General features: G+C 43.4%; 1 protein-coding gene across 2 annotated transcripts in view; it reads left to right on the top strand.

Moving 5' to 3' along the window:
* Positions 1-12,807, top strand: part of LOC110487659 (OTU domain-containing protein 7B) — a 32,766-nt gene extending 19,959 nt beyond the window's left edge. Inside the window, exons 3-12 of one of the 2 annotated variants that reach the window (XM_036946341.2) lie at positions 346-528; positions 767-994; positions 1,174-1,275; positions 1,695-1,822; positions 1,923-2,020; positions 2,217-2,344; positions 2,469-2,618; positions 3,453-3,567; positions 6,712-6,790; positions 7,709-12,807. In XM_036946341.2, the coding sequence (XP_036802236.2) occupies positions 346-528; positions 767-994; positions 1,174-1,275; positions 1,695-1,822; positions 1,923-2,020; positions 2,217-2,344; positions 2,469-2,618; positions 3,453-3,567; positions 6,712-6,790; positions 7,709-9,199 (2,702 nt within the window). In that variant the 3' untranslated portion in view covers positions 9,200-12,807. The remainder of the gene's footprint in view (positions 1-345; positions 529-766; positions 995-1,173; positions 1,276-1,694; positions 1,823-1,922; positions 2,021-2,216; positions 2,345-2,468; positions 2,619-3,452; positions 3,568-6,711; positions 6,791-7,708) is intronic. The other variant, XM_036946349.2, reaches the window with a different exon arrangement.
* The last annotated feature ends 65 nt before the right edge of the window (positions 12,808-12,872 follow it).

Below are 12,872 nucleotides of genomic sequence, written 5' to 3'. Positions count from 1 at the left end.
GTAGCTGTTGGTTAGGTAAGCTATCATGTAAAAGGAGGAAGTTAAATCCAGAAGAGACTCAACTCTTGTTGCCTAGCAGCAGCACAAGTTGCAGATACGAATATGGGTTAAAAATGTAATGCACTGCAGTAGCTATACGGCAGTGAGAGACAAGACGTGCTCAAAATTCAAGTATTTACTCAAGCAACGGAAAGTGTCAGTGGCCTTTACATACGATAACAGTCGCTATGGTTCTGTTGACATATGGTAAATATTTAAACTAATGACTGTTGTGTGTGTGGATCTGACTTTCATAAAATGTGTTGGCTTTTTCGGTCAGGTTTGACTTGTCCTTTTCATTTGCAGGGAAGAACTGGGATCTCACCGCCGCCCTCAGTGACTTTGAACAGCTGCGACAGGTGCATGCTGGGAACCTGTCGTACTCTTTTGCTGAGGAGAGGACGTACCCAGCCCCGGAGAAGGAGATGGCCAGGGTGGGGCGGCCCCTTCTGCACCGTCAAGAGGAGGTGCTGCAAGGTGAGAACGGTGGTAAGTGTAAAATAATATTTTGGGCATAATGTCACTTACTCACAACCACTTATCTGTTGTCCTCTTGTTCTCCTCATTGTGATAAACTAGAACCCTCTTTTTGTTAATTCACTTTTTGTTTTTGACAATTCTCAAGTCAGCCTTCCTTGTATACTTTCCCCTTGTCCAATTTCTCTTTCCCACCCCTTCCCACAATTAACCTAAACTCCTCTTTTTTTTGTGATACCTCCCTCTGCAGCCACAGAGAAGCGTCTATCGAGAGGCATCTCCCATGCCAGCTCTACCATCGTGTCCCTGGCACGGTCACACGTCTCCAGTACTGGCAACTGTAGTAGTGAGCCCCTTCTGGACACGCCTCTGTGCACATTCCAGCTGCCCGACCTCACTGTGTACCGGGACGACTTCCGCGGCTTCATCGAGAGGGACCTCATTGAGCAATCTATGATGGTGGCCCTAGAGCACGCCGGTGAGTTTAACTGCACGGGTCCCACTGCTGCCATTAATTACAAATAAATGACTTTATTCACTTCTGAGGCAATCTTGTTAATTGTGTTGTGTAGATGACCGTCTACACCGTAGTTTCTCAGTACTACACGTGTGTTCTGAATTGTTTTTAGTGTGAGTGACTGTTCTGTTTACGTTAAGGCCGACTCAATTGGTGGACACGGGTGGGACCTAACTGTCAGAGTCTATTGCCATTGGCAACGAGTGGGGACGGAAACTGCCTGTTGCATGCAGCGTCATTGGGTGAGTGTCATAGCCTTTCAAACAAGATCCAAATCTAACGTGTTAGGTCATACTCTCCTATGTCAACCAATGATGAGAGCTTCATTCTTAGCTGAAAGTAAGCCCTTGAATAATTGTGATACACATTATAGCTAAGCGGCAGTGTCCTGCTGGAGAGGCTTAGCCCAGAGCAATTAATTAGGACCCAATTGAGGTGTAAGCATTGTATGCAAAATGCCTTGTAATCCAGCCTTAGAAATGGGGCTTTATTTGTGATATACCTGAAGCTAAGGCCCATAATGGCAGCTTAGGCTAATTAAGAACAGAACTCCCACATCAAGCAACTTGCCTTTTGCCTTGAGTAAGGTTTGGATGTAACCACTGGTTTTCCTTTCTTTGAGATGGTGTTGTTTATACTATGTGTCTGTACGGCCTTGCAGGTATGTGGGGCTTTCATGACCGCGACCTGATGCTGCGGAAGTCTCTATATGCACTGATGGACCACGGCCAGGAGAGGGAGTCGCTGAGACGCAGGTGGAGGTGGCAGCAGACCATGCAGAATAAAGAGGTGGGGAATTCACTAGGATGGATCCATGTGAAACTTAGTCCAAGGGATTGTTTACAGTCCAAACTTCCATTTCAGTGTATTGAAGTGTGTGTGTCCACAGTCTGGTCTGGTGTACACAGAGGAGGAGTGGCAGAAGGAGTGGAATGAGCTGCTAAAACTGGCCTCCAGTGAACCTAGGATACACTATGGCAGCAATGGGTAAGACATGTCTTGGACATCTCTCACACGCATTATTTATGTTAAGTATCTATACCATTATATTAAGTTTGAGGCATACCACATGAAGTTACGGCCCTTCATGAGCCTCTGTTTTGGAACGAAGACTTAAGATAGTGAGAGGAAAATGTTAGATAGTGGCTACCTATGTCACTTCCTGGGTGTTTCCTGAGTGCAGGACGGAGTCATCAGAGGAGCCTGTGTACGAGAGTCTAGAGGAGTTCCATGTGTTCGTCCTGGCCCATGTCCTGAGGAGGCCCATAGTAGTGGTGGCAGACACCATGCTCAGGGACTCTGGAGGAGAGGGTAGGAAGATACATTTTGATATTACCAATTGGCTGCCTTACATCATAAGCTGAACTTTATGAACTTTAGTGTTGTAGTGGATTGTGATGTTTTATGCTAAACGGTATTCTTCTTCCCTTACCAGCTTTTGCCCCCATCCCATTCGGAGGGATCTATCTGCCCCTGGAGGTGCCAGCTGCCAAGTGCCATCGTTCGCCCTTAGTACTGGCGTACGACCAGGCCCACTTCTCTGCCCTCGTCTCCATGGAGCAGAAGGGCGGATCCAAAGAGCAAGGTAATGTTACGCATCCATCATCAGCCTACTACAACACGCCAACACGTCTCATAGTGAAGTGGGCCACTTGAATAGACTACACCTCACCAAAGTGGAAATTGGAGGAACTGCACATCAATCATAGTCCCAAAATATTATTTTTGGACATCAATGTTTTTCTAAAATGAAAAAGTCTGAGATTAGGGCTACCTGTGACATCTCTGATGTTTCCTTTGAAATATTTGAAGGTTCGGTTTTGAATTCAAGTAATTCCCTTGACTGACAGTGTTTGTTCGTAAAATAACACTCACTTGACGTTCCGACTGAAGAGTAGCATTCTGATCTCACATCAGTCAAACACTGACGCTAAAGTTGGCTAGCTTGCTAGCTACTTCCAGACACAAATGAGGAGACACCATCCTCTGACCATTTTACTCACCCTAGAAGAGCTGGTTATACTGTTCCCTTATCTAGAAGGGTTCGTGACTAAATGTCATACTGGCAACAATAAAAAAATTAAATTGTTTTTACAGAAACATGTAAACTGGGTGTATGTTATTTGTAAATTTATCAATTATTCTGCATTCTGGGACTCTCAAACCAGAGTACTAATTGGAGTAGATTGCCAGTGTTTATGAATTTACCCCATGACCAACATCAAAGTACGCCTCCAAGACACGAATCTTGTCTTTTCAGTTGTATTTTCTTAATGAGGCATAGGAAAACCGAGGTGAAATTGGGTCCCCCTTACAGTCCCTCTTTAATTAGTGTTTTGAATCAGTTGAATGACACTTGCTGGATGAAAGAATGCCTTTAATTTGACTTTGATCATTTTTGCTCCCTCTCCCCCCACAGTTGTGATCCCTCTCACTGACTCAGAACACAAAATGCTGCCTGTACACTTTGCAGTGGACCCTGGGAAGGACTGGGAATGGGGCAAGGATGACACAGACAATGTCATGTTGGCAAGGTATGACCTGAATCACTACACTTCGAATTGGTTCTGCATTACCCCCTCCAAAAACACACAGTCACTATGTCCTCATAGGACCTAGTGTCTGTGGGTAGGGATTGACCCCTGCACCAGATTAGAGAAATGCTTGTCAGTGAGAGTGAGATTAGGACTAAATGCCTTCTATGATTGGAACAAGGGGAAGGAATACAGAAATAGCCTGAAATAAAAATAGCTGGATATTTATTCCATTGGATTAAGATTTGCTGTTTCAACTGGAATGGTGTACAAGAATAACTTAAATGGAATTAATACAGTGCCTTCAGAAAGTATTCACTCCCCTTGATTTTTCCCCACATTTTGTAGTTAGTCTGAATTTAAAATGGATTCAATTGAGGTTTTGTCTCTGGCCTACACACAATGTCAAAGAGGAATTATTTTTTTTAGACATTTTTACTAATTAATGAAAAGCTGAAATGTCTTGAGCCAGTAAGTATTCAATCCCTTTGTTATGGTAAGCCTAAATAAGTTCAGGAGTAAAAATGTGCAAAAGTCACAAGTTGCAATAATAGTGTTTACATGATTTTTGAATGACTACCTCATCTCAGTACCCCGCACATACAATTATCTGTAAGGTCTCTAAGTCGAGCAGTGAATTTCAAACACAGATTCAACCACAAAGATCAGGGAGGTTTTCCAATGCCTCGCAAAGAAAGCGCCTAATGGTAGATACATTTTTTAAAATTAAAATAAGCAGACATTGAATACCCCTTTGAGCATGGTGATGCTATTAATTACACTTCGGACGGTGTATCAATACACCCAGTGACTAAGATACACGCGGCCTTCCTAACTCTGTTGCCGGAGAAGAAGTAAACCGCTCAGGGATTTCACTATGAGGCCAATGGTGACTTTAAAACAGTTCAAGTTTAATGGCTGTGATAGAACTTCGGACAGTAGTGATAGAACTCCACAATAGTGCTGAGCGATTGGTGCTTTTGAGGTCGTTTTGGTTTGATTATTAAAAAATAATCATGTTTTTCAGTTTCGGTTATTTGGGTTGAATGCTGTAACACAGAATAAAACAATGAATGAGTCCCATGATGGTAGTGACTGTCCATTACTGCTTAATTTATTAACCATAATTTATTCACATTACTTTCAAAATTTCAGTTGTGCATATTACATTTGTTTTATGGCTTTATTTCATTCCGAGTCCTCATCTCTGTAGAGCTGCTGCCTAAGTGGTCAGACAAAAATACATTTTTTTCTTTTTTTTTTTTAGTTCTCCAAAGTAAATAAGGCATACTTTTATGACTGTTGTTTACTGTATTTTCAGGTAGAGATGACTAGCAAAGCAACTGCTGCTTTCTATGTCCCCTCATGATCAAGCATTCTTGTCTCTTCTGTAGCAGGCATAAAAGAAACACAGACCGACAAGTAGATGTGCAATGGTTTATGATCATTGTAATCAATTTAGAGGCGAAAGAAACTCGCACCTGTTTAGGCGAGGTGCTGGCTAAGGGAATAGAACACTTGAAAAATGAAAGGAGAGCCCCAGACTCTAGGAGCTCAAATGCAATAATTTAATAACCTAAAATCCAACATTTCGACAGACAAGCTGTCTTGATCAGCGTGTAATGACAAACACTGCGGGGTGACTAGTTTATATAGTGTCAAAGAACACACAGGTGTGTTAATTGCCACATTTTAAGCACCAAATTATTTGTCTGCTGGAAACTTCAGCTCACTACTACATCGCACAGTTCTGGCTGGATCGGATTTATCTCTAGAGAAACTGCAATGTGTGCGTTGAGCTCACAGGGGGATGAAAAAATGTATTTCAAATAATTTAACCAACATTGGTCAATTAGTTATTTAAAAAAATTAATAATAACTTTCATACAATTTCTCAGCACTACTCCCCTATACTAAGCTAAATGGCAGAGTGAAAAGAAGGATGCCTGTACAGAATAAAAATATAGAATAAAATATCCCAAAACATGCATGCTGTTTGCAGAAAGGCACTAAAGTAAAACTGCGAAGAAATGAACTTTTGTCCTGAATTCGAAGTGCTATGTTTGGGGCGACTCATCACAACACATCACTGAGTACCACGTCATATTTTCAAGCATGGTGGTGGCTGCATCCTGTTATGGGTATGCTTGTCATCGGCAAGGACTATTGAGTTTTTTAGGATAAAAAATATATGGAATTGAGCTAAGCACAGGCAAAATCCTAGAGGGAAACCTGTTTCAGTTTGCTTTCCAACAGACACTGGGAGACAAATTCACCTTTTAGCAGGACAATAACCTAAAACACAAGGCCAAATATACACTGGAGTTACTTACCAAGATAACATTGAATGTTCCTGAGTGGCCTGGTTACAGTTTTGACTTAAATAGGCTTGAATATATATGGCAAGTCTTGAAAAGGGCTGTCTATCAATGATCAACAACCAATTTGACAGAGTTTGAAGAATACAATAATCTATTATTGTACAATCCAGGTGTGCAAGGCTCTTAGAGACCTACCCAGAAAGACTCATGGATATAATCGCTGCCAAGGATAATTCTAACATGTACTGACTCGGGTGTGAATACTTATTTCTGTATTTCATTTTCAATAAATTAGCAAACATTTCTAAAACCTTGTGGTATACCGTTATGAGGTATTGTGTGTAGATGGGTGAGATTATTTAATCCATTTTGAATTCAGGCTGAAACACAACAACATGTGGAATAAGTCAAAGGGTATGAATACTTTCTGAAGTTTGTCTGAAAATGGATTATAGAAACATTATGGGGTCGTTAGTATTTCAGCTCTGCACAATTATGCATTCATGTTGGTTACATATCTGACACTGTATACTATTTCTGCATTATGAAAGGTTACATAGTTTCAGCTGAGCCGTTTGGGGCTCAAGACTTGAACAGATGCCACGCCATTAGCCTAGTTTGAATAACCAACATGTCACCAGACATCACTTATGTAGCCTAGTTCTTATTTTCCTTTCTCTAAAAGATGCATGTAATATTCTGGGAAGCAGCCCTTTTCTCTAAATGTTTCACCCAACATGGTGTTACTGTTACGGGCATGACGAGGCGATTTCACCCCCCCCCCCCCCGTTTGAACTTTGACCTGTCTGTCTTCCTCCCTCAGTGTGACCCTGTCCCTGGAGGCAAAGCTCCAGCTGCTACACAGCTACATGACAGTCACCTGGCTGCCCCTGCCCTGTGAGGTATATTTTGTGTTCTCATTCACTAACGGAGAATCCTAACTCTTAACACATTTCCCTCAGTCATGCGTTGATGTCAATCGGAGACTAAGTGATCATTTGAGTTAAGTGCTGGTTTGGATTCAGCCCTGGTTGCAGATCATTTTGTAACAATGGCATACCTGAACCCCCCCCCCCCCCACCCCCAAATAGTTTCTGAATGTGAAGCTTATGCTACCTACCTGGTTACGTTTTTGGCATGTTGTAATGGATGATTAAATTGAAAACAGATTTGAAAGCTATTAAATGTAGACAAGCTATTTACAGTGTTACATAACTGTGTGGGTTTCTGTTATTATGTGGGTTGTAATTTTTTGTTTTGATCTAGACGGTAGTCATTTCCACTCTGCTTCACAAATCCCATGTGAAAACAAACCACGCATAAAATGACGTCACACTAAATGGTTAGAGTGGCCTTTTCGTGCATTCCAATCGAATGCCGGGGAGTTAGAAAGGAATCTCAACCTCATGGCAATTTCACCGTTAACCTCTAGTGAGAAGTAGCAATAGAAGGATCGCTGTTGAAGATCTGTGAAGTTTTCTAGGCCTTTCCAATAAAAATGAGGATGTTGGAGTTACCTTTAGCTCTTCGGTTGTCATGGTTATGGGGCTTGGCAGAGAGGACCGTTTTTATAGTTGTCCATTGTGTAAACTAGAGTGACGTCTTCATTGTACGTCACACCGTCTCCAATTATTGCGTACATTTTCCAATAGAATTTATAGAAATGGAAAAGAAGCTTTCTGAACTGAGTCATCTGTACCTCTCACTCCTGCTCTTAATCTCTCTGTTGCTCTCTGCGTCACTCACACCTGCTCCCTGTTTCTTTTTTAAATTCAATTTCTCTTCCCTATAATTCATCATCGGTGTATCTGTTCTTTCAGCAGGCACCTTTGGCCCAGCCCGAATCCCCCACCGCCTCTGCAGGAGAGGACACCCGCACCCCTCCCGACTCAGGAGAATCCGACAAGGAGTCTGTCAGCAGCAGCTCCAACGGCAACGGTGATGCAATGACGACAGCAGGGGCGGCCAGCGCAGGTGGAGGTGTGTCGACCAAGAACAGCTCCTCCTCCTCCAGCTCGTCCAGTAACAGCTCGGCAACGTTGACGACTGGTACGGGGGCAAAGGAGAAGACCAAGAAGGAGAAAGACAAAGACAAGAAGAGGGCTGACTCTGTGGCCAACAAGCTGGGCAGCTTCGGCAAGAGCCTGGGCAGCAAGCTGAAAAAGAATGTGGGCGGGCTGATGACGGGGAAGAATGCAGGAGGAGGCGGAGCCAAGCAGGAGGGCACAGAGAAGAAGAAAAATTCGCTGAGGGGGCGGAAAGACAGCAAGGACAGCTCGCCTTCGGCCCACGCCTCCGAGGACTCTGGGAAGGGCTCACCGTCGTCGGGCAGCGAGCGTCAGAATGGCACGGGTGGCGGAAGCAGAGAGTGTGACCCATATAAGTACAGTGCCGACGTGAAGGCGAGCCTGGGCATCCTGCGGGCGGCCATGCAGGGCGAGAGGAAGTTCATCTTTGCTGGCCTGCTCACCACCAGCAACCGCCAGCCCTTCCAGGAGGAGATGATCCAGCGCTACCTGTCTGACGCTGAGGAGCGCTTCCGGGTAGAGCAGGATCAGCAGCGGAGAGAGGCAGAGCGGAAAGGAAGCACCAACGGCATCCAGCAGCCCAAGAAGGAGGTAACGATGGGTACAGAGGTGGGCTACCGCACTTATGAACCGAAAGAAGAGCCGGCTGAGAGCTCACCGCCCACATTCAACCACCTCAAGTCGTCTTCGTTCAGCCCCTCACTCTACTCTGGTGTGGTGCCCATCCCACGGCCAACCTTCATGGATCAGTCGCCCTCCCCGGCCCCCGTCCCTCTTACTCGGCACCCACACATGCATGGCTACATGGAGACGCGGCGCCAGCTTGCAGGTGGCTCCCCAGCCTCGTCTTATCCCGGTCTGCCTTCCTACGCCACCCTCCCCCGCCACTGCCCCATGGCGCAGGGCCCCCCTCACCCCCAGTACCACCCCCCACAGGCACCGGTACCCCTCAGCCCCTTTCGCCTCATCCCCTCTTCTTTTGCACCCTCGTACCTCCCCGAGCACAACCCTCCAGACTACCCCACCTCAGACCCTGTAGGCGGGGGCTACACTAACGGATTCCGAGAAGTGCGCTCCGGCCTGGATGTTCCTCGCAGCGGGCCTCTCCCAGTCAGGCACTACTCCCTGGGCAGCGCAGGAGGCCTGTCCAGCCTCCAGTCCAGCCGCTGCCGGACGCCTAGCTGCAACTACTACGGACACCCTGAGACGGGCAACTACTGCTCTTGCTGCTACCGAGAGGAGCTGAAGAGGAGGGAAACGGAGCCGGCCATCCACAGGTTCTGAACGAACGGACAGACTGACCAGAACTGGCTTTGTGGCCACCAACCACAAGGGAACTGATGGATGAGGTTTCCTGCTATAGGACGATACAGAGCCTGGCCCTCTCATCGCATCACTTCCTTCTCTAAAGGCAACACTGTGTGTGGAGAACGTCCTGGACAGGATCGGTACAGTGACTGGAGAGAATGTGGCTGGCGGCTGCTGCGGCGGGCGTTAGACAATAGGACTGTGCACTTCTCTTACATTTGCTGTGGCTCTTATGCAGGCTGTGTGTGTGTGTGTGAGTGAGTGAGAACTTCAGGCTCTCCTCCGCTTTGTCCCCTTGTCACCTCGCAACTGTCTCCTCCTGGTGGAGAGAATGTATACGGCAGGCGATACACGCACTCTTACATCCACATTACACACACACACACACACAAACTAACACTGCACAAGCACAACCTGAAACTTCTTGATTATCACCCCTCTATATGTGGAGACGACCTATATTTGGCCCTGTAAATTGATGGTATTTTAACATACGAATCAGCCCTTCGATGTCTTGTTAGTCTTTTCAACCAGAGGGTTAGAGATGTATGCAGACGGACTAGCCTAGGGCATTACTGATACCGGGTGCTCATGTATGACTTGGGAATGAACGGAGCTCTTTCCTGATGAGTAGTTGGGTTTCTTTTCTCTTGTAATGCAAATTGAAACTACAGTATTATGTTACAGTGGTTGCTGTTCTGTGGGCTGCATTGGTGCTGCTAACGTTCCAGAATGCAACAGACCCCCTCTATACAAGTTCATCTCAAATATAAACAGGCAAACAGATAGCCCTATCCACCCTTAAGATGCCTTTTATGGCCAAGGAACCATCCAATCTAAATTCACCATTGTGTCCAAATTGTGTCCATTTTTAGATGTCTCCCAGTATCAATTATAGAACAAACATGGCAGAGTACTGTGGTAGATATTCCGAATGACTATAATAGTATTTAATAAGATTGCTAGAATCTTACTGTTCCTGACTTGTTTTCGTCATTTTATATCCATGAAAATGAGGCATTTCAATAATATGCTGGTACATTTAGGGTCATCCAACACTACTAAACCAGCATTCAAAACACAAACTCCCCTTGCAATTTCAGCTCGACCTCAAGGTAATCAGTATATGCTAAACTGGTAAACGTTCACATTTTGGTTGAAAAAGACACTGTCCATTGTAACATTGTCCACTTACATTGTAACTGTCAATTAGTCTCTGCTTCTCTTGTGGCTGAGAAAGGTAACAGGTATTTTCTGGAATCTCGTCCATAGGGCTGTGTTACTTTGGTCTAAATATTCATGTAACTTTTCGTGAAAACCTACTTATGGAAAACCCCAAATTCCTGACATGGACACCCCATTGATACGATTCAAAACAAGTTGGATTGTTTAACCCAACTCCCCTTCAAGTCCTATTGAGGGCATTGTGTTGATTCCAAACAAGTGACTGACCCCTGTCGCTTAACCTCTTTCTGCACAAATTCAAGCACTTTCCTAATGTCTGTAGACATTTTGTTACCGTTTTGAAGGTATCTGACTGTTATGTTGTCCTTAGGTCATGTCAGAACTGTAGACACTGCCACCTCTACTTGCGGGAGGGCAGATGCATGGGCTAGAACCCCTTCTCTAAGGATTCAGTTACCATGGGTACAGCTTTTTGGTGCCAGTGTTGTGGTTTAACTCTATTTCCTTGTTGCCTTTTTCAGTCTCTTGTCCTTGTGGCATTACAGTCTTGTTTGTATGTTTTACAAAATGTGCATCAGGTGTACACTATTTGTTTTTGCTGCAGTTTCTCTTCTGGAATTTTTGTACCCTACTCGGTGTAAAGCCCCTGTTTTTAATTTTTTTCATTTTGCATCCAGACATGGAGTCATTGTTCGTAGTTCATAAAGCGATTTAGAGATCAAATGTAAAAAAAAATATATATAAATAATTCTGGAGATTAGAACATATCACATTTTTTAGATACCGTTTTGGTCTCATGTTACTCTCAATGATTTGCAGATTAGGAATTGATTGTTTTTCTCATCACCAATGTATTAACACTTTCTCACCCAAGCTGTGTTATTACCAATGATCCATGTAGACTCATGAGGAAGACCAATCTTCCTGACTTGATAAACAGCCGTTCAGTCTTTTCACTTGAAGCACAATGGTGTGAGAATATCTGTATGCAATTCACTGCCTTGCACAATGGATGGCGCTCTTGTATTTGTGTTCACTGTTCCTGGAAGTTTCCATGCCCTACTTAACCAAAAATACAAAAGAGAACAATTTTTAAGGGTACTAAGATTTGAGTTAATTTCCAAAAATACAATTTGCCAAGGGTATGAGGGACTTTAAGTAATGTTTGTCTTTTGAGAGGTAGTTCAAACATGCGGCTCAAAATAGTCATCCTTCAAGGGATGCTCCATGACTTGAGATAGCATGTTCTTCTTGAATTGGAACTAACCATTCCCCACAATACCATTATGCTATATCCAAAACAATATTTCTGTGTGTGTGTGCTTACGCTGTATGAAACCTTTTTGCAAAAAAAAAATTGCAGCTCATAAGGCACGAACGAGGTCATCTTTAATGGAATGATGGATAATTAAGAAATGGGTGTGTGTGTGTGTGCTTTCTCCTCTCAATGTAATAATATTAGCTTACATCATCAACTCAATTTTTTTTAAAGAATTGGATGGCTTACAGACAACATCTTGAACATTTCACTTATAGACTGCAAACATGTTTGTATAAAAAAACAAAACAAATGACAGCGAGGTTGTATATGTTGGAAGTTATTTTTGTAAACCCAAAGTTTTACAATGTTTTTAAGGATAATCTATATTGACGGATGCTAAAATGAGTGGAATATAAGCTTGTAATAGCCTGGGTTTATGGAGGAGTCAGTATTCACCAGAATGGACAGTTTAGCTGCCAGGGTTGATCACAAAAGAGCCTCCTAAACTCAAAGGTTTCTCATTAGCAAACTAGTTTCCTCATTGCTGACCTGACGATATGATTTGAGAATATATATTTATAGTAAGATTGTTTTGTTTCAGAAGTTTCCTTTTGGAATGTTTAGTTGAGGAACTTGTGTCAAGCAGACTGGCTTTTATTTGTTTGTTTTTTATTTGAATTTTACGTGTATTTTTTTTCCACCACCAATCCATGCAATGCTAACACATTACGGTAATGATTCAATACTTGATTGTTGGTGTTTTCAACCAATGCTCTTGCTGCAATCCCTCTCTAGGAATTAGATGGCTTTGCATTTGTTTTACAAAGTAACTGACCCATTATTTTTATATTGTACATTTTGTACATTTTCTCTAATTTCTATGGGACAAAATAGTCATCAGCAACATGAACATGGGATACTGTAGTTGCATGGGACTGGAACTGTTGCATGTCAATTACTATCCATTTAACCAAATTTGTGCATTATTTTGAGCTGATTTGGGCTGTCCTGGTTTTTTTATGTTATTTTCTCTTTTCGTGTTTGGAGAGGAGAGGCTGTGACAGTGCAATCTGGATGGAAATCTGATTTATTTTTATTTTTTTTGCACTGTTTGAATAAACTCTCATTTGTATTTCAACAACATGGTGGCAATCCAAATGTTTTTCTCCGTTTCTGACTTTTTTTTGGGGGGGGATTACAAAT

The sequence above is a fragment of the Oncorhynchus mykiss genome, chromosome 2, assembly GCF_057628025.1.
Source record: "Oncorhynchus mykiss isolate SJ-2025 chromosome 2, ASM5762802v1, whole genome shotgun sequence".
NCBI classification, from domain to species: domain Eukaryota; kingdom Metazoa; phylum Chordata; class Actinopteri; order Salmoniformes; family Salmonidae; genus Oncorhynchus; species Oncorhynchus mykiss.
This window is presented reverse-complemented; position numbering and strand designations above follow the sequence as displayed.